This window comes from Lepidochelys kempii, chromosome 4 (assembly GCF_965140285.1).
Source record: "Lepidochelys kempii isolate rLepKem1 chromosome 4, rLepKem1.hap1, whole genome shotgun sequence".
NCBI lineage: Eukaryota > Metazoa > Chordata > Testudines > Cheloniidae > Lepidochelys > Lepidochelys kempii.
The window spans coordinates 110825296-110848022 of NC_136383.1; the positions used below are offsets into that span (position 1 = coordinate 110825296).

The 22727-nt window shown below is 40.3% G+C and overlaps 1 protein-coding gene across 1 annotated transcript; it reads left to right on the plus strand.

Annotated features, from left to right (window-relative positions):
* The first annotated feature begins 256 nt into the window (after nt 1-256).
* QDPR (quinoid dihydropteridine reductase) lies at nt 257-13498 on the plus strand. The gene is made up of 7 exons (XM_073342440.1): nt 257-449; nt 1014-1106; nt 2580-2676; nt 4961-5101; nt 7945-8053; nt 9507-9590; nt 12576-13498. Exons 1-7 carry the CDS (start codon nt 354-356, stop codon nt 12679-12681), a joined length of 726 nt encoding a protein of 241 aa, XP_073198541.1. The 5' UTR covers nt 257-353; the 3' UTR covers nt 12682-13498.
* The last annotated feature ends 9229 nt before the right edge of the window (nt 13499-22727 follow it).

Genomic DNA, 22727 nt, shown 5'->3' on the forward strand with positions numbered 1-22727 from the left:
CGAATACAGACTAACACGGCTGTTACTCTGAAACCTAGCTTAGAGACAGGTTACACCTTACAATTTATGCCTTTTTTATGCCTGGAACTTAAACCGAAGGCCCCCCGCCGCAGGGCCGCCTTGTACTGAGCCCTGTCCCGTGGGAATTGGTGCAGCGTCCCGACCCCGCGCAGCTTCTCAGCCAGCCTAGGTGGCGGTGGCGAGCGCGGAAGCGGGAAGCGAAGGGGGCCCCTCTGCCTCCGGTCCGGCGGCCCGGCAGGGAGGCGGAGCTGCTGGGCTGGGCGGGCTCCCGGAGCCTCTGGCAGCCGCAGGCTCAGAAGGCGAGAGGGAGCCGGGCGGGCGGCGGCCGGAGCATGGCAGCGGCGGCGGAGGCGCACAGGGTGCTGGTGTACGGAGGCAGAGGGGCCCTGGGAGCCAAATGCGTGCAGTATTTCAGAGCCAAGCACTGGGTAACCACCGGCAGAGCGGGCTGGGCACTTGGTGCCGTTGCTGCATGGCTTGGGGTGTGTTCTGGGAGCAGCTGCCTGGGGAGGAAGCGCTCTCCAGTGTATCGCAGCCCTGCACCGCTCTGCGTTGCTTCGGCCCAGCGGCCAGGGCTCTCCCCCGTGCAGTGACCTGTGAATCGCAGAGCTCCGGAAACTGTCGAGCCCGTGTAAATCTCGCCCAGACTCAGAGCGAACTCCTCTCTCTCCTGCCAGAGGAAGAGATTTTCAGCCCTTCCTGGCAGCAGCTAATCCCCAAAGAGGAGGACGGCTTCCTCCCCGCGAAGGCGTAAAGCTCGGCAACTAGTTTGCAGCTGGCCAATTGCTGCCTTCTTTGCAAATCATCCAGTGCATTGGTTTTTCACCCCAGCTGTGAAGTGGGCAAAGTACAGACTTTGTTATTAGAGAATAATTATCATGGTAGCCACTGCCTGGCTCCTTAAATACTTTAAAAAAAAGGTAGTTATTTACTGATAAATGATCCATTTAAAAATTAAAACTCTCTTTGTTGTCCTTGTTTGTTGTTATCAGTGGGTTGCCAGCATTGACCTAGCAGAAAATGAAGAAGCTAATGCCAATGTTGTTGTGAAAATGACGGACTCCTTCACTGAGCAAGCAGATCAGGTGACTTATTCATTTTCCTTTAAGTGTTGTAATAAAGCTTGTGGTATCAAGCTTTGGGGCAGCTGCTTTGCATTAGGAAGGTGCTTGGGCAGTTCTTTCAAGTGTTGAGAAAAGCACTGGGTCTCTAAATGTCTTTGGGACTGGAGTATGAAATCCTATCTAGAATAGACTATAGAATAGACTGCCTTGCTTTGTTTCTTATAAGCTGTTTCCCCGTGGCCGCACAGTTAGGTCATCTTCAGCCTAATACCTGGCTTCCCAATGATTAAGGCTATCATCAGTGTATTCATATTTAAAGAAAACAGAGTTCTCATTTACTCTTGGGATTACATGGAGCCTATGTATATGTATTATTACATTCAGAGAGCCCAGGGACACCCTCCTTTTATTAAAACCATATTTATCTTTAAAATCTGTATCTGGGTAACAACAAACTATGTAGACTCCCTACTCGGGCACAAGAACAAATCCGCACAGACATACCCCTGGAACCCCGATCTGGGGTATTCTGTATGCTACCCAAGATCCATAAACCTGGAAATCCTGGACACCCCATCATCTCAGGCATTGGCACCCTAACAGCAGGATTGTCTGGCTATGTAGACTCCCTCCTGTAGGCCAGTAGTTCTCAAACTCTTGTACTGGCGACCCCTTTCACACAGCAAGCCTCTGAGTGTGACCCCCCTCCCCATAAATTAAAAACACATTTTTAAAATATTTAACAGTTAGAAATGCCAGAGGCAAAACGGTATTTGGGGTGGAGGCTGACCGCTCGCAACCCTCCATGTAATAACCTTGCAACCCCCTAAGGGGTCCTGACCTCCAATTTGAGAACCTCTGCTGTAGACAGAATCTGAAAGAATTTTGCAAATCTGTTATTTTTTATAAGTTTCACAGAGATAAAGTTCAGTGCTAATATATATATGAAGCCCTACACTTGGGAGAGGAAACAAAAATACGGTAGGCTAAAAGTATAAACTCTCAAACTTTAAGCTTATAAGCAAGGTTGTAAAGTATACTCCCAAGCTTTAGGGTTACGCAGAAACTTTACCAACAGCGAGGCTAGTCCATTATCAGATTTCTTTCTTGCACCTTCGTTCTGTGTTTCTGAACAGTACAGTACAAAGGGAAGGACTATTGCCTGAAAAGCAGTGTCCCAAGAGAAACTCAGTGTTAGTAGGTAGTAAACTAAGGGCCTGATCCCTGAAACTAACTGATCCTGCAAGCCTCACTCATACGTTAGTTCCATTGACATCACCTAGCACTTGGTTGTCTTTTAATCTGTTTTCAGTATTCAGCATTGTTGTTTTGCTTCCAGTGGGTAAAATCATAAACTCTAATTTTGAATAGCTGCTTACATCACCATGTGTGCAACATAATTTAAAAAATTACAATTTAAAGGCTGGGTATTTATATCTTCTTCAATGCAGTATTTTCAGAATGACTTTATAACTTCTTTGTTATCTATTTAAGGTGACAGCAGATGTTGGAAAACTTCTGGGTGAACAGAAGGTGGATGCTATCCTATGTGTAGCTGGAGGATGGGCAGGTGGCAGTGCAAAAGCTAAATGTAAGCTCTTTGTTAGTAGCATACTTACAAACACATTAATGCAATGGGAAGAAAAAGTCATGGTAAGAGGTAGACTAAAATCTCTCCTTTACTGTGATCACACAGAAAGGGAGCTAATAGCTCCACCCAAATCAATGGGAGCTGGAACACCTCTAAGTGCCTTTCATAGCCTTTTCTATTTGATGGTTTCATGTGATTAATAATCATACCTTGTTCTAATGTAGCATTTTTCATCAGCACATCTCAAAGTGCTTCACAGATGAGATCAGTATCCCTAGCCCCATTTTACAGATGGGGAAACTGAGGCATAAAGAGGTTAAAGTGACTTGCCCAAGGTCACTGGCTGAGCCTGGAATAAACCCCAAGTCTCCTGAGTCCCAGTCTAGTGCTCTATCTACTAGGCCACACTACCTTCCAGAGTCTTCAGTGCTGGTGTATTGTGGCACTATACTGTTGCATCCTGACAGGTTTTTATGTAGTGCCTAAAATAGCATTTTTAAATGGATGCAGGTCTTCAAGTTTAACATTTAAAATGGCTTTTTACTGAGCTCCTAACATTTCATAATAGCCAGAATGGAATTTTTCTAACCTAGGTTAGGGTACCCAAAATTATTAGCCTTGTTTCTGGTCTGGAGTATATAAAGCAGCTGGTGGACCCTCCCCTCCTCACCCCATACAAACATACAAGGCAAAGGTGTTTCTTATTTTTAAAGGCAACATAGGAAGATGACATTCACTCCTGTTTCATAAAAAAGAAAATATTTGTGCGTGTCTGTTATAATCCAACACAATGCAGTCAAACAGTTTAACTGCTGTATATGAGATAACACATAGTACTATCAGTTTAAGTTATTGACAGTCAGGATGGGAAACGTCTTGGGATGGGTGGTCATCCTGTCTACTTCATGCCATTAATATGTGTGTGTGTGTGTGTTTTAGTTTTTATGGAAATAAACATCTTAAATGCTAAAGATATAGGTATTCAATATTATTATTTGCTTAATCTTAATTTTTCTTCCTCTGTCCCCCAATAATATGTTGCTAAAACTAATGATTGCTGAATTGATTTTAAAATTCTATTTTCATTTGAATTGACTAGCTGTAATACAACAACTCTTCTTTTTTTTTTTTTTTTTAATTGAAACTGCATGCAGGCCAGTCCTTTAGAAGTCTTGAGATTCTGAGCCTGTCTAGGCAGCAGTCATACAGTCCAGACCGCCTGTAGGCAGATGGAGCCCCTGCTTGAACAATAGTCTGATGAACAAAAGATGTGTTTCCCACCAATTCCTTTATGCCTTGGAGTTTTCCATCCACTAGGTCCAGTCTTGCATAGCTTATGAGATCTAACAAGACCAAAGCCCCTGGGAAAAAATGGTTGTGGTCCAGCAGTTACAGTGTTGTTTTCCATGAAATTTCAGGGAGTAAGCAAGCAGCGGTTGAAATAAAAGTCTAGGTTTTACATAATACTACAGAGCACTATCCAAAGATCACCACTGCAGACATATAATATTTTAGAGCAGTCTTTGAGATCACAGAAAAGAAAAAGCATATAGAGCATTTGGTTTTCTCAGGTGGTCACCCATCCAAGAACTAAGCAGACTTAAAGCTATAGTTTATGGAAAACAGCGTGACTTTATTTTATACAGCTTCTCTCATACAAACTCTAACTGGACTATAGAGTTAAATAATTCAGTTACAGAGTTAAAAGAATAAAGAGTGAGACCTTAAGAACGATAGGCAAGGAGAAGAGTTGTTTATCCTGCAGATGAAAAGATCGTTCTAGAAGGTAAGAGCTGCAGAAGAGAAGGCTCTCTCACCGTCACAGGTGAGACTATGCAAAGGGACAGAGAGAGGAAGCTGATGCAAGATAAACACAAGAGGAGGAAGTAAAGAGAGCGACAGGGTCTTTGACACTGATGAAAGCAAAGTCAATGGGAGTTTTAGAAATGAGGGGAGTTTTGAACGGGGTCCAGAAATCAAAGGTGAGCCAATGGAACTGGCTGAGGTTAGGGGATATGGTCACACTTGTTGTAATGAGAAGTCAAGTAACAGTATTGTGCACGTGCTGTTGAGCAGGAACTTGAGGAAGCCAAAGAGAATGGAGATACAATTGGCAAGGCGAGAGGCGCTGAAGGCATTGATGAGGATTGCAGCAGAAGTGGGATATATGAAGTGGCGTAAGGCAGATTTGCATGCTGCTGTTTTAGTCTGTATGGTGGGGCACAAGCTAGAACTAGAAGACTTTTGCTTTCTAGGTAATTGACCCAACTATTTTGTTTTTCAGCTTTATACAAAAATTCTGACCTTATGTGGAAACAGAGTGTTTGGACGTCAACTATTTCCAGTCACTTAGCCACAAAACATCTGAAAGAAGGAGGCTTATTGACTCTGACTGGAGCAAAAGCTGCTTTGGCTGGAACTCCAGGTAACCAGCAAAATGTGGTGTTTGCTTTGACACCAACAATAATTGTTTTAATTATTCCTATTTGAGAAACAACAGTTTTACTCCCTTAACATTTCTTCCCATATTATACATATGGTAAACTGCTGTTTGAATCCCTTGAGGAAAGTTGTAACTTTGCAGTTGGCAATCCAAAACCCATGGCAAGTATAGTGTAAGAAAGAAAGAAAATCTGTTGCTTAAATACTAGATGTCTGGCTTTGGTGAAATCTTTTTTAGTATACCAAGCAGTCAGAAGTGCTTGGGAAATAATGAAGAACAACACATTAAAAATTTTAGGTTTAACATTGCAAACCCTTAGAGAAGGTTAAACTCCATATTTGCTTTCCTGGAAGGCAGGGTTCTTAGGTAACTAATTTTTTTTAAAGTCAGTGATGACTCAGTTGTTTTTATTGAACATGGTCACCCTGCTTGTGTTCTGAATCCAGTTCACCTTGCTTCAGACATAGATAAGCTTGATGACCTTCAGCCTCTGTCTCCATTAGTTGTTTAGTATAGACTTTGTGACATATACCTTGTGATCTTTGATCTCATTCCAGTTTTTCTTGCTCTTTATAGAGAAGAAAGTCTGAAAGCAATTTAAAAAACACAGGTACTAGGGGACTGTGGGCATGAAGGGTGACGACAGAGAGGTTAACATCCATTAAAGTCTGCAAGATTTATCTGAGATTCAAATGAAGTAACTTCCATTTGGTCTCTTATATTAGTGTTACTTTGCTCTGTTAGATATCTGCAACAATATTCTGATGTGACATAAGAAACTTTAAAAGTTAAAATGATGGAATGGGTTGTAAAGATAAGGGGTAGTGCTTCAAAGCTATGTCTGAAAACCGAGCTAAAGGAATTAACTGTTACCATTATGTTCTAAGAAAGTATACTGTGTTTTGTAATTAATGATTTGGCCTCTATATTCGCATGTTTAAAGCGGCATCTAACGTAGTCTGAAGATAAAATTGTTATTACTGAGTGAAAAGGTTGTTTTGTTTCCTTTTTGCAACAGACTGACCATGTACTGTTACAAATGCAAATAGGTGAACTCTTTGGAATAATTCTGTGACATTTTGTTAGGGAAGAGAATCAATTTAATTTGCTTTCATGTTTTGAGCAGGATGGTTTCAATCATTGTGGATTTTTAGGACAAGCAGTGCTGTGGGAAAACACATGAACCTTATTAAATGTGAGGAGGAATTGGGAAAGACATTTGCACGAGTTGAGCAACAATTATCTTCTGACATTTTAGGCTTGTTATTTATTATTCATAATTATGGAAGTCTAGCTATTCTTGTTTTTCAGTAGACTCTGGAAACAATTTTCCTATTTAAGTACCGTAACTTTATTGGCAATCGCCTACAGCAAACTGGAAAGAAAAAATAAATAGAAGAAGTAGAAGGGGCTCAGGGATGGATGGCAAAGATTGAAAGATTGGGACTATTTGGTTTACAAAGGAGACAAATAAGAAGGGATATAAGGGATACAAACAACAAATAGTAAAGAGAAGGTAAATTGTCCACTTCTATTTAGGCTTTCTCTTAATACACAAAAAAAGGAACATTTAGAGAAACTGTAGGGCAACACATTTAATATTGATCAAAGGAAATACTACTTTGCACAATGCATAACTAGCCCGTGGAACTCATTATTGCAAGATCTCATTGAGTGCAAGAATTCAGTAAAATTCCAAATAAAGTAACAGGCATTTATAGGGATAGTGAAAAACATATCCAGTTACATTAGATAGTATAAGGCATTTGTTTTTGGAGAGAGAAACTCTCATGCTTCAGAACCTAATTCAGCTAGTAACTAATAAGGGTTAGGAAGAAAACTGCCCATAAGGGAAGTTATTTAATGACTTTCCACTGTGGGGTTTCTTGCAACTTCTGCCAAAGCATCTGGTAGAGGTCTGTGTCAGACATGCCAGTACACAAAACAAGGTGGACCACTGGACTTATCTAATATGGCTGTATGTATTTACCCCTGATTCTGCTAACATTTAAGCACTTGTTTACTGTTAAGTATGTGAATAGTTTCATTAAAGTCTGTAGGTCTACTTGTCCTTAAAGTTAAGTACATGCATCAGTGTTTGCAAGATTATGGCCATAGATATATCTGCAGCGGGGTAAAAAAAATTTTGGCTAAAAAGGCTGATTTGATGATTTTTAAAATTTGTGTAGATTTCACTCAAGTATTCATTTAGAAAAACAAAACAAAAAAAATTGAAAAAATGAAAACATTTCATTACAACATTTCCTAAACAGAGTGTTTTGATTTTTGGAGGGTTTGAAACAGCTTTTTTCAAAACTCTCTTTAATTTTTTGTTTTAAACATTCAAAACATTTTAAATGGTCAAAATTGAAACAAAATGTTTTATTGAACCTGAAACAATTTTTTTTCCAACTTTTTAAAATCGCCAATGAACTGAAAAATCTGTTTTCTCAGCTCTAGATATATCTTCTCCGGGTGTCTTTTTAAAGGCAAGTGCTATAACACTGTGTTCAGATCTCATGGCACACAATCTGTGAGACCAACTAAACGAATCTTAATTTTTAAAAATATTTTTTTAAATTCCGTGTTTCTAGATAAATTGAGCTCTGTGATAGCAACGCAATTCCTTTGTCACGGGTAAGTTCTTCTAAAAACGTGTATACATTTGTGCAATGTGCTATAAGACTGATTCTGTTCCAAGATTGCTGCAAGTGAATATAAACCTTCCTTTCATTAAATAACATAGAAACTTTCACTGTCTCCTTTTTATACAACTATTGTCAGTGAGATAACTTTTTGTAATCTGTTTTATTTCTAATTGTTAGGGATGGTTGGGTATGGCATGGCAAAAGGAGCAGTACATCAGCTTTGTCAGAGTCTAGCTGGTGCGAACAGTGGCTTGCCATCTAGGTCTGCTGCTCTTGCTGTTCTACCGTAAGTGGTTGCATAGTTACCTGTGCTATTGCATTGTTTAATTTTAAAGTATGGCTGTAACTGAGTGACACATGGATGTGCTTCTTTTCTGAGGCCCCATCTACACTACAGAAGTAACAGTTTAAACACGGTTGTGGTTTCTCAAAGGAGGGACCATCCCTCTTCAGTAGTCTCTAGAGCATACCTAGCATGTTATAGGCATTACCATCAACAATAAATAACATTTTTTCTTTCCTGTGCAGACAGAAGGAATCATTGTTACAACAATGTTAGAAAACCATGATTTAACCTTGACAGATGGTTAAACCATATTTAAATATGGTTATTTTGTAGTGTAGATAGGAGTCTAAAAGTGACACATTAGAAATGAAACTGTTTAAAATATGTTTTTTTATTTGAAAATGTATGTGAAAAAAGAAAATAGTGGAATGTTTTATTTAGCTGAAAGTGCTTTTGAATGTTTGCATTCACTATTCCTTAATTTTGGTTTGGGCAAAGCCGATGTCTATCAAACTTTACTTCTGAATACCAAGTGGTGTTTAGATGAGGAAAATATGTCTTGCCAAACTTTTACCTTTTTGAGATTCTTTCCCATAGAAATGTAGCTTCTACTGTAGTGCATAATATTATATATCCTCTTGGTAGAGTGACTTGGGCAGCAAAAGTAATTGTCCCTTGAAGACTTGTGACTACAAAAGGTTTAGTTCCTCTTTTCCCTGCTACAAACCTACTAACATTTATTATAAGTTGGCTGCCTGCATTGGAAGAGGGGTGAATGAATTGGCTGGCCTAATAGATATACAAAAGATCTAACTTCTGTGATTCCCTTTGATAACCTAGTTAAGGATTTGAGTATTTCCTTTCCAGGCTTGTGTGAAACATAGTCTTTGAAGATTGTCAGTGCTCAGAAGTACTGGAGAGGGGCTTAAAAATGCTGTCTGAACTCATTTAATTGCATCTCACCCTCTTCTTTACAAACTTCTCCACCTGCATTTCTTTTTGGACAGGGAATGACAACATACAGGATAGTTGAATAATTAACACCTGGCCCTGCAGAGTACCACCAACAGTCAGATACCAAGTTCACACTGGTCTCCTGGCTACTGGCCATTCCAAACTTGCATAGATGCCTTGAAAGGTTTTGGTATTGTATAAAGTTTGAAGAGAGTAACAGTTAAGGGTGGGATTTTCAGCAACGTATAAGTGACTTAGGCATTTTTGAAGATCCTACCTTACAAATATCATCATATTTAATTATATAGATTTAAAAACTTAAGACTGATGATTACATGCTGTTAGAGACATACAGCTTTCAAGAGAAATCCATCTAACGTTTGGATTTCAGTGCCCTGTTCTGCAAGTTCAGCATACACTAGAGCAAAGGACGGAAGAGCAGACCGCTCTTATCAGAAGCATGATGTACAAATGAAAGGCTTATCTCTCTCAATTGCAGGGTTACCTTGGATACACCAGTGAACAGGAAATCAATGCCTGACGCAGATTTCAGCTCCTGGACACCCCTAGAATTCCTTGCTGAGTGAGTACATGCACAATGACTAAACAATTCCTAGCTCTCCTTTTAAAACAGCTGGGTTTTTTTTTTTTGCATCTTCCCTTCTTAAAAATAGGCAGTCTTGTCACTCGGATTTGGATGTTTCCGTGCACCCCCATTTTCTGTACCTTGAAGTTAGGTTAAGCTTATAGGGCCAAATCCTCAGCTGGTGAAAATTGGCATAACTCCATTGACCTAAGTGGCCCTGCATTAATTTACACCAGCCCTGAGTGTTTTTAAAGTCAGCAAGCCTTTTAAAGCATGCGGACAATTAAGTTAAATCACAAACAGCTGTGTCAGACATAAGCAGTCTGGTTTAAAGGTGAACTGTAAAGAGAAAGGTGTTTATGCCCTTTACTGCTCGTTTTATATTGTCTTAAGGTAGATGTAGTTCCCCCTCCTTCTGTGTGCCCACTTCCTCTCCCCAGAAGTGCTATTGTCTGCTTATTTCTTGAGTAATATCACTCAATCAAGTCCTCACGGCTAGATCTGTGGAGGGTCAGACCCAAATGAAGCTGCAAGATGAGCTGCGGATTTCTTTGCTCCATACTGAGGGGTAGAGGCTCAGCCTCTTCTCCTTTGCTCGGCCGAGGGTAGAGCTCTGCAGCTCATTGGTGCTGGCTTTGTGGCATTATTCAGAACAGGCCCTTCAAAGATCTTGCCAGAGAGAGGGAAGTGAAGGCATGATATAGGATTTTCTTTTGTTTAAACAGCAACATTTTTGGGGGGGGGGGGGGGGAGAAGAGTGGAAACCGATCCAACTTCATACATCATAAAGGGCACTGAAAAAAATCTCTCTAGTTTTGTAGTTTCCCTTTAAACCTGCGGAAGCCAGGGCACTTGGAATTGACGCTGAAGCTGTGTCCTTCACAGCATGTCTGTTTTGACTCTGGATTTCCTTGCCTTTTGGAGTGCTTTCGTTGGGCCTTCCATTCAGGGATGGTTTTAGGCAGAGGAGGCCTAGGCAGCTGTTTGAGTTGCCTTATTTAAAGGGCCACTGCCAACTTGACATATAGTTAGTTTAAAAAAAAAAAAAAAAGTACTTTCAGTTATTTACCCACACTCCTGAGACCGTTTGGCGAAATGCTGTGGTTTTACAAACATGTTCCTAATTTTAAGGGCTGTTTTAATTTTTTTTTCCTCTTGTGAGAGAGGCTCACAAACAGGGGAACTGATTGTACATGTGAAACTGACTGCACAGAGTGATGCATAAAGTAAATAAATCGGGGGGGAGGGGGGAGGAGAGGAATAAACTATAAGCTGTTCCACTAGATTAATTTTAGCCATAGTGGGTAAAACAAGCCCCTCCCTCCACCCCTCCTTTTTTAAAAGAGTTAAACCAGTGCCATCAACTTAAAATCTTAAGTTGAAATTTTTATGAGTCAGTAATGATCACACTCTGTAAAAATCTCCATCACACTTCCTGGTAGAAGCAAAGACTATTTCCCTGTATTGTTAACCCCACATACTCAAAAATCACGAGCCAGGCCCCTCCAAATGATGAGATTATCTTGAAAATCATGCTTCCTTTAATTTGCCTTCTGGTTGCTGAGCCTGTAGAGTGCTAAAGATTTACTTCCTTAATGAAAGCTGAGATTCTCCCATAATCACTTGCCTGCAGGAGCTAGGGCTTTAAGAAAAACACCAAATATTGTGAGAGCTGGTGACAGTGCCTTCCTCTTGAGAATCCCCACAAGAATTCTCATACCATCTGGTAATCACATTCTGGGGCTTAGTGTGCCCCAGAATTCATTGCATCAGATTGCATGACCATTCAAAATGGCTACTGGGGACTGCAGAGCATGAGGATAGAGTATGGACCCTGAAGAATGCCTTGCATTCTCTGGATGAAATTGGACTCCTCCCTTCCTCCTCAAGCAGGTAACACAAGGCCTCTACGGCTCTTCCAATCTTCAAAATAGAGTTTAAATTGAGCGTAGGCAATGTGGTGGCCCACTGCTGATGGGTGAATTCGTCCCTGTGAGACTTCAAGTCCCACTGCTCCCCTCACAGCCCTGAAGAACCATTTCCACAATTGTGCAGTAAAGTGGTGTGATGATGGGAGAGAGTGGTTGAAGGGGTAGGCTGCCTAGGGAAGGAAAAAAGCTGAAAGAAAAGAGCACTAGACAAGGGAAAGAGCATGAGACCGAGAAGGATAGGGATGGGATAGAAAGGGAGGACATTGGAGGTGAAGGAAAGAGAGGAGGGAATTGGGAAAGACTCAGAGGATGATAATAGGGGGAAAATAATGGACAGAGAAGGGAGAAGAGCGAGAAGAGAACAAATATATGAGAAAGGGAAAGAAAAAAACAAATCACAGCTTTGAAGTATATTAACTTTATTTTAGCCATAATCTTCAGTGGAAGTTTGCCTCTGAAGAAAAAAACAGTTCTCTACTGGGATGCCAACAATATTTTTTGTTTTGGACCCCAATGTTCCTAGTCACCTTGATGACATCAGTTTCAGTAAATTTCTGTTGGATTACCTTTTATCTTCAAAATGTTTTTTTTCTAAGAAATTGAAATATTTTGCAAACTTTAGGAGCAGAATCGAGGTACAGTTATCTTCCACCCAAAGTTACCGTTTATTATTTATTATGTGTTTTTAAGACTGAATTTTCAGAGGTGCTGCACGCACTCTGAAAATCATGGTGATAGAGCCCAACAGGACAATAGGTGCTTTGTAGACAGATGAGAGACAGTTCTTTGCCCTGAAGAACTTACATTCTAGGCCCCGATCATGCCATCAGATCTTTGCGGGTGAATCCCTGTTCCTGAGCAGAACATTATTGATTTTGTGGGGCTCCATGTGAGTGTAAGTATCTGTCCTCGTGGAGACAATTATAAAGGATCCACACATAAAAAGACAACATACGGAGAAGGAAGTGGATATGGCAGGCTGACTCTATTTTTTTTTTTTTCACACCTCTTGCCTATTCACACTTATCATATTCTCATATTTTTTTAACAGAACCTTTTATGACTGGATCATAGGGAAGAACAGACCAAGCTCAGGCAGCCTAATCCAGGTGGTAACCACAGGAGGGAAGACAGAACTAGCTGCCGCACATCTTTGAGACTGATCAGTGTGATTGTGAAAACACAGCAAATGAGAAGGTTGTAACATTCTAGTCAAGTTTGGGTGGTCTTCTGTATCCAGTGATTCTATTACCTTGTTTGTGAAACAAGATGTTGACTAATGTTTCTCTGTTCTTAGATGCAAGCTATGTTCCTTTACCAAAAGGTATCCATTGTCTTCTCTATATATCAAGGCTGTAGATTTTAAAATCTTTAAAAGTCCTAATCTTGAGCATTCTCTAGGGGGTTACCTCTATTCTTTAAAATTAGGCAAACAGTGGTGGCTATGTATCAGAAATTGTGCTTAATGATGTGATGTACCTACATTTATAACTGTCAAGTTCTGTCTCAATTGTCTTTTGTGCAACTGTTTTTGTCCATTTCAGCAATATCGTTGTCTTCTAATATCCTAACTCTAGGTTTTTTTTGTTGGACAAGATATAAAATAAAATCACTGCAGCCCTACGAAAAGCCCAAACCTGCTACCCCTTTTCCTGTGAGTATTCTGTACCAATTCAAGTTGTTCCATTGGAGCCAATGGGACTGAATAAAGGTTACTTGCACAAGATGGGGTTGCAAGATTAGAGCCCTTAAATTGCCTTAAAGCTTTCAAAAGGGCTGTCAGCCCAAAAATTATTGTGGGGTGTTTTCTGTCCCAAATAATTGATTTACGATATTATAAATGTGTCTTGTGTAACTCCTGTTGGGTCTTTACTATCTGAAGGAGCAAAAGTGCCCTAAGGAAATATAAATAGAACACACAGACTATTGTTAGACTATAGAGGATTTTGGGCTAAATAAATATGTATTGTTTTATTTATTGGGTTGGTTACTTCTTTATAATCTAAATTTGTGGTGTAAGAGATTTGTACAGTGCTTCCAAAACAACTCTTAGCTCCCCACTTGAGATTATTGTGTACAGACAACAGGAATACTTTAAGGTCTCATGTTTTCTTTCTTATAGTGGAGTTATGGAAATGTTATAAATAGTTTCTTACTATAGAGAAGTAAGGAGAATCTAGCTTGGACTTGCCTTATCTCCTTTGTATCTGTTGTCTACTATCCAAAAACTCTCATTTGGAAATGAGATTTGAGTCAAGTAGAGGTCTCCGTGTTCATGTTCAGCACCCCCTGTCTGACACAGGACTGGGGCTGGACTTACAGCACCACTCAAATTCATAGGTATGGGCTAAGGTATACTGGCAGGGGTTCTCCAGAATGAGAAGATGGCTGGAAGTGTGGAAGTGTGGCTGGAAGATGGCTGGAAGTGTTGTCAACATCAGCTGATATTCTTTGAGACATTTTGCTTAGTGCACACATTAAAGAAGGCAGTATTTTGCCCACCCGCTTTCTCCGAGTAGTGTGGCACTGTGATCTCCTCATAGTTCCATTGCCTGAACCAAACCTCATGAGTTTGCTAGAGTTCTTAGGAGAAAACACCTTTCTCTTGGGGTTTTATGATATTTCTGGTTCTCCTGCTATTTAGAACCTGGACTGGAACAAATGTAAAATGATGAGGGTAGAGAAGATGGGGGCCCAAACTGAACTGCAGATATAAATTGCCCTGAACTTTTGAAATTCACATGAGGGTCTGAACTTCGCAGCGAGCTTTACCTCTAAAATGAGCTAATCCAAAACTAGTTTAGAATCTCTCTCTGCTTCTACCACATGCAGATTTGGATCTGAACTGCATAATTGGGCCCAATTCTTCATTATTTTTTTTTAAACTAATTCAATTAAATGTGGTCAGAATTTTTTTCCAAAAATGTCATTTGAGGACGGATCACGAGGCAAAGTAGCAACAAAAATAACTGCAAAGGATTATGTTAGAGAATATAAACTGGGAGAGCTACATGAGGAGATGTACTGTACAGCCTGTAATATTTCCCTGGACTACCATTTAGAAAGCCCTGTGCACAAAAAAGGAAATTGAAAAGGAAGCAACAGAACAGGGCTGAAAAGAATATGAAGAACTCTAAATATTGGAAAGATAATTAAGACTAAGAAAATCATGGGCTGCGATTTTGTTGTGGAAATTGCAACTTTCAGCATTCACTGAAACATTGCCACAAATTTGAGGGAATTAAAAAAATTGATACTTTTCATTGGTTAAAAGTATGATATTTTGCACCTATAGAAAACTGATGCACTTAGTCATGGTAAATTTGATTGATTTTTCCAGAGAATTTTATATAATAGAATCACTATCAAATATAATTGTATCAATTTCTGAATCATTTATGAATTGCAACTCTTAGTCAAGCCAAAATTATGCAGTGAGATCTTTTGTGGAAATAATCCACTTGCGTTTAGTGGGCTCAAGAATTTATAGCAGAATAACAACAGAGGTGAAAGGAATATGCTTTACTGCTCCCACCTCTTTTTCTCTCCCTCCCTGTGTCAGCCAGCCAGAGTGCAGCAGCTAGAGACTGTCTGTGTGGGAGGGAGATGTTTCATTCTAATCCTTGTGGTGTTCGACTGATATCTGAAAAATGTTGCAGAAGTCAATAGCGAATGTCACTTGTGACTTGGATGCCTGCCAGACACACTTATTCCTAGAATTTGACACACCTTATCCTAAGGATTTGCTCTGTAAACAGTGATCTAACAAGGCCAGCCTTTGAACACTAATGGTTTTTTTGTGAGAGAATTACAGAATCTTACAGAAGAATTGTGAGCAATTTTCAAGAATGCCTGTAGAGGGCAGAAACTTGCAGTACATGGGAAAGACCTCCTTTTTACTCCCCTGAATATATGGTTATTTAACAGGTTTTGAAATGCTCTTTTTGGCAGGGAGGATCCTTCAGCTATTTCAGCAAAGACTGCGGCATGCTCTTTTTTTCTTCCTCTGCTTTGTTGTCCCTAGCTCAAGTTTTCTGGCCTTTCGGGGCACTGTGCAAGACCAGGCTCCCACCACTTACCATGCTCCCCATGAGGCTCCCAGACCCATCCCCCTTCAAGAGTTTCCCACTATTCTCACCCCTTCCATCTTCCTCTTGAAAACAAAATAAAGAAAAGATTGCTGCTGCTCCCAGTCCCAGGGTGCCATGGCTGTGGAGGAGGCACTGAAGCGGGGTGTGCCATTGCAGCAATGAGTTGTTGACAGGTTATCAGCAGTTGCATTTTCAATGCACGTTCTGTCATCCAGCTTCATCAAGGGCCTAGACATGTCTGGGATGGGAAGAGGAGCATTTAACTTTGACGCTCCTTGTAAGGAGGGCAAGAAGCTGCAGTATGCCCGGGCCCAAGTCAGGGGAAATGGCTTATTTTCAGAAAGCAAGAGTTAACAAGAATCCAGAATTTGGGTAGAAGGCAGGTTTAGATTCATAGAATAGATTCATAGAAGGTTAGGGTTGGAAGGGACCTCAGGAGGTCATCTAGTCCAACCCCCTGCTTGAAGCAGGACCAATCCTCAATTTTTGCTCCAGATCCCTATATGGCCCCCTCAAGGATTGAACTCACAACCCTGGGTTTAGCAGGCCAATGCTCAAATGACTGAGCCATCCCTCCCCATAAACTATCTTACCCTATGTGAACACTATTACTAGCATTTCATAAAGTCTAGTCAAGCTTTTGAACTTGTATAAAATTGTGCTAAAAATGTCCTCCTTTGTGTGTAAAATTCTGTGAGGAAGAGGTGAGTAGTTGAATAAAGCTTCAGAAGACACACACAAAAGCAGTCACTTGCATCTTAATGGAGGAGTGATCTGTATTTAATCTAATTACTTCCTCAACATGCAAAATATTCTCTCTACCCAGATTTCAATATTGCATATAACTATTGATTTCTTATAACACCAAGCACTTTCTCTTTGTACATCTATTGTAACTTTTTTAAAAAATAAGGTGTTTAGTACTCATCCAGCTTTCCACATTAATAATGCACAGCAAAAAATAGGGAAACAATTTTAATTCATTAAATCTCTTAAAAGATGCCAATAACAGAAATATCATTGATTTCTTTCATATTAAGTTGATTATGGATTTCTAACTTGGATTGCCCATTATAAGCTTTGGAGGTTTAGTTATAGCATTTAAATTTGGAGGAGCTGAAATCGGGTTTAACTCTTAAACAAGTGGCCCTAAGTAGTAGATAATATCACAACAATGTTACTTAGGGGTGAGAACACAAAGCAGCCAGCCACACAAGTGCTAGTGATATAACTTGAAAGTTGTTGTTCTGAAAATATAAGCTACCCTCCATAATGGTGGTTCTTTTCTTTGTATACTGTATTTCCTTTTAGACACCATTACCATTTTGTTTACATTATTCATTGTTCAAGAACAACAGCAGAACCAAATACATATATGCAGCCTATGGCCATAACTACAGTGTGGCCTACAGGAGCATCAGGGGAACTAGGTTCTATTGCTGATTCTGCCAATGGGCTGCTGAGTGATTGTAGACAAGTAATTTCATCTCTCTATACCTCAGTTTTCCCCTCTGTAAAATAGGGTTAAGGATTCTTCTTTTGTACAGCACATTGAGATCTACTGTTGGAAAGCACTATGTACAGACTAGGTATTATTTTTCCACAGATTCAGTATATGTACACACACACTTTTTTAGTCATCAGTTTCTTTCGGGGAAGAGAAATTAAGAGTGTGATGGGCGGCCTCAAATCACATCACTTCAATAATTTTTTCAGTGACAGGTATGTACAGTAGTTGCAGACTGACGGTAATGATTTACAAACAGTTGCCACACAATGGTAATTCAGATACCACTATTATCTTCAGAGTAACAGCCGTGTTAGTCTGTATTCGCAAAAAGAAAAGGAGTACTTGTGGCACCTTAGAGACTAACCAATTTATTTGAGCATAAGCTTTCGTGAGCTACAGCTCACTTCATCGGATGCATACTGTGGAAACTGCAGAAGACATTATATACGCAGAGACCATGAAACAATACCTCCTCCCACCCCACTCTCCTGCTGGTAATAGCTTATCTAAAGTGATCACTCTTCTTACAATGTGTATGATAATCAAGCTGGGCCATTTCCAGCACAAATCCAGGTTTTCTCACCCTCTGCGCCCCCCGCCCCCGCCACACACACACAAACTCACTCTCCTGCTAGTAATAGCCCATCCAAAGTGACCACTCTCTTTACAATGTGTATGAAAATCAAGGTGGGCCATTTCCAGCACAAATCCAGGTTTTTTCAACCCCCCCCTTCCAAAAACCACACACACAAACTCACTCTCCTGCTGGTAATAGCTTATCCAAAGTGACCACTCTCCTTACAATGTGTATGAAAATCAAGGTGGATCATTTCCAGCACAAATCCAGGTCTTCTCACCCCCCCCCCACCACCACCACACACAAACTCTCTCTCCTGCTGTTAATAGCTCATCCAAACTGACCACTCTCCTTACAATGTGTATGATAATCAAGGTGGGCCATTTCCAGCATAAATCCAAGTTTAACCAGAACGTCTGGGGGAGGGGGGGGTTGGAAAAAACAAGGGGAAATAGGCTACCTTGCATAATAACTTAGCCACTCCCAGTCTCTATTTAAGCCTAAATTAATAGTATCCAATTTGCAAATGAATTCCAATTCAGCAGTTTCTCACTGGAGTCTGGATTTGAAGTTTTTTTGTTGTAAGTTAGCGACCTTCATGTCTGTAATTGCGTGACCAGAGAGATTGAAGTGTTCTCCGACTGGTTTATGAATGTTATAATTCTTGACATCTGATTTGTGTCCATTTATTCTTTTACGTAGAGACTGTCCAGTTTGACCAATGTACATGGCAGAGGGGCATTGCTGGCACATGATGGCATATATCACATTGGTGGATGTGCAGGTGAACGAGCCTCTGATAGTATGGCTGATGTTATTAGGCCCTGTGATGGTGTCCCCTGAATAGATATGTGGGCACAGTTGGCAACGGGCTTTGTTGCAAGGATAGGTTCCTAGGTTAGTGGTTCTGTTGTGTGGTATGTGGTTGCTGGTGAGTATTTGCTTCAGGTTGCGGGGCTGTCTGTAGGCAAGGACTGGCCTGTCTCCCAAGATTTGTGAGAGTGTTGGGTCATCCTTCAGGATAGGTTGTAGATCCTTAATAATGCGTTGGAGGGGTTTTAGTTGGGGGCTGAAGGTGACGGCTAGTGGCGTTCTGTTATTTTCTTTGTTAGGCCTGTCCTGTAGTAGGTGACTTCTGGGCAAACTGGACAGTCTCTACGTAAAAGAATAAATGGACACAAATCAGATGTCAAGAATTATAACATTCATAAACCAGTCGGAGAACACTTCGATCTCTCTGGTCACGCAATTACAGACATGAAGGTTGCTATCTTACAGCAAAAAAACTTCAAATCCAGACTCCAGCGAGAAACTGCTGAATTGGAATTCATTTGCAAATTGGATACTATTAATTTAGGCTTAAATAGAGACTGGGAGTGGCTAAGTCATTATGCAAGGTAGCCTATTTCCCCTTCTTTTTCCTACCCTCCCCCCCAGACGTTCTGGTTAAACTTGGATTTATGCTGGAAATGGCCCACCTTGATTATCATGCACATTGTAAGGAGAGAGATCACTTTAGATAAGCTATTACCAGCAGGAGAGTGGGGTGGGAGGAGGTATTGTTTCATGGTCTCTGTGTATATAATGTCTTCTGCAGTTTCCACAGTATGCATCCGATGAAGTGAGCTGTAGCTCACGAAAGCTTATGCTCAAATAAATTGGTTAGTTTCTAAGGTGCCACAAGTACTCCTTTTCTTTTCACTATTATCTTGGGGCTAGTCTTCATGGCCCCATAGTGTAGTATCTCCGATAGTATGGTATAGTAAGTGTTAACCTTTTTTTTTTTTGTTACCTCTAAAGCTTGAATCTAAACGCTTCATGTTTTTTGGAAGGAATCACTCCTCTCTTCACTGCAGAAAGTGAGTCCCTTCCCCACACCTTGCAGTGGCAAAGCTATATTAGCAGCATGTGTGGTCCGTATTAGACCCCTGTAATTCAGATGAGCTAATACAAAAGTTGTCTCTTTCATGTGAGACCATGCACCTGCAACATATGAAAAATATGTTCTCATATTTAAGAGCCACACATCTTTATGACCGGACTAGTCTTATGAACATATTAAAGATACTTGATAGCCAGGCAGAGTACAAATGTCCTTGAATTTCTGTCACTTCAAGATTCTTAAAATGCCAGCTACTTAGCTGTCCAAAATAATAAATGCTGTCCTAGCTAGCAGGGAATAGTTAGGCACAATTAAAATAAGTGCCATTTTGCAGCCAGGTAGAGAAGTGTCACGTTTATAGTATCAATGGGTACTCTATGCACGTCTGTTGCAACTTTTCAAAGGGGCAGTCCTCAATCCAGAAACTATCAATGACTAATTTTTCCATAATATATGATAAATATCTTTAATGTGAATAATTTAAGTGAATAGCAAGTTTTGGTTTTTTTACAGCAATAAAATAAACGCTAATGATTTGCAAATTTAGGTCCAAATCCTTCTAACCTTTACTTCTGCAAACCTTTTGTCACCTAAGCAGTTGATATTCAGGTAAGTAATGCCATTAACGAAATGAGGCTACCTACCAGAGTAAGGATTACTTATGTAATGCTAGGAGCCTGGGAATAAACAAGAAGAATTGAAATTGCCCATTTATGATGTTTGTTTAGTTGATACTACTGAAACTTGGCGGGATGATTCCCATGATGTTAAAATCAATGGTTATAACTAGGGCTGTCAATTAATCGCAGTTAACTCATGCGATTAACTCAAAAAAAATTAATCGTGATTAATCACACTGTTAAACAATAGAATACCAATTGAAATGTATTAACTATTTTTGGATATTTTTCTACATTTTCAAATATATTGATTTAAATTGCAACACAAAATACAAAGTATACAGTGCTCACTTTATATTATTTTTATTACAAATATTTGCACTGTAAAAATTATAAAAGAAATAGTATTTTTCAATTCACCTCATATAAGTACCATAATGCATCTCTTTATTGTGAAAGTGCAATTTATAAATGTAGATTATTTTTGTTTGTTACATAACTGCACTCAAAAACAAAACAATGTAAAACTTTAGAGCCTAAAAGTCCACTCAGTCCTACTACTTGTTCAGCCAGTCGCTAAGGGCTTGGCTAGACTTGCGAATTAGAGCGCATTAAAGCAGCCCCTGGCACCCTACCTCAGTACCCGTCCACAGTGGCAAGGCACATAGAGCACTCTGACTCCACAGCTAGAGCGCTCCTGGTACTGCACCTCAGCGAGAAGATTAATGCTTGTTGTGCTTTGGCTGAAACTCCCAGGCATCAGCGTGAACAAGGTGTTGCATTACTGCACTCTGATCAGCCTCCGGAAATGTCCCATAATCCCCTTAAGTCAAGTGGCCACTCTTCTAATTGTTTTGGAATCGCTGCAAGAATGCAGATATGCCCTTTGAAAGCTCCCTTTTTGACAGCCGGCATGCTTATCTGCTCTGAGACAAAGCAACCATTACTGTGGAATGCTGTGTAAGAGAGAGAGGTGGGGGAGGGGAGTCTGCTGCTGTCTGAACTTACAAGACAGCATGCTGACATGGTCTCAGCCCCCACAAAACCCACTCCCCCCCCACATACGCACAATACACTCCCTGTCACACTCCACTCCACTCCCCCCCCCCATTTGAAAAGCATGTTGCAGCCACTTGCATGCTGGGATAGCTACCACAATGCACTGCTCTCTGTGGCCGTTTCAAGAGCTGCTAATGTGGCCCCACCAGTGTGCTTGTAGCTGTCAGTGTGGACAGATCGCAGTTCTTTCTCTACTGCGCTCTTTGAAGGCTGGTTTAACTCAAAGCGCTCTACATCTGCAAGTGTAGCCATGCCCTAAGAGAAACAAGTTTGTTCACATTTAGGGGAGATAATGCTACCGGCTTCTTATTTATAATGTCATCTGAAAGTGAGAACAGGTGTTCGCATGGCACTTCTGTAGCCAGCATTGCAAGGTATTTACATGCCAGATATGCTAAACATTTGTAGGCCCCTTCATGTTTCAGCTACCATTCCAGAAGACATGTTTCCGTGCTGAAGACGCTCGTTAAAAAAATAATGGATTAGTTAAATTTGTGACTGAACTCCTTGGGGGAAAATTGTATGTCCCCTGCTCTGTTTTACCTGCATTCTACCATGTATTTCATATTATAGGAGTCTCGGATGATAACCCAGCATGTTATTTGTTTTAAGAACACTTTCACTGAAGATTTGACAAAACGCAAAGAAGGTACTAATGTGAGTGAGATTTCTAAAGATAGCCACAGTACTCAACCCAAGGTTAAGAATCTGAAGTGCCTTCCAAAATCTGAGAGGGGACAAGGAGTGGCACATGCTTTCAGAAGTCTTAAAAGAGCAACAATCTGATGCAGAAACTACAGAACCCTAACCGTCAAAAAGGAAAATCAACCTTCTGCTGGTGGCATCTGACTCAGATGATGAAAGTGAACATCTGTCAGTCTGCACTGCTTTGGATCGTTATCGAGCAGAATCCGTCATCGCAAAAGGGCCCATTTCACAAAGCTGAAAAGAAATTCTGAACCAAATCACTGCAAGGAAGAATTTAATCAGAAAAATATGAATGATAATTGGGAATGTTACAAAAACACTTTACAAGATGTTTATGATACAGAAGCCTATTGGTGGTTCGCTACTCTGTGTCAGCAACTCTTGCGAGGCCTGACATACTCACTTCATCTAACATACTGTTACCATAAAATTATATATGGGAACATGTAATACATAATTGAAAAACTAATAACTCACTGATCATTAATATTCTAGTGTGATGGAGGCATGGCATGTATACAAAGAGTTATGGATAGGTGCTCGAATTATGTTAAATGTGTTTGGCAAGTAGTGCGTAAGTCCAGTCTCCCCTAGACAAAGGAATGGATATTTGCTTGTTGGACTAGCCTGGTTGTCAGGCAGAGATTATGAAGGTACATTTACATACAAGGTAAACAAAGCCATCAAGCTAACAAGGGGAGGAGGTAATGACAACTATCACCACATCAGGACTTTCAAATATAATGGAGGGAGACT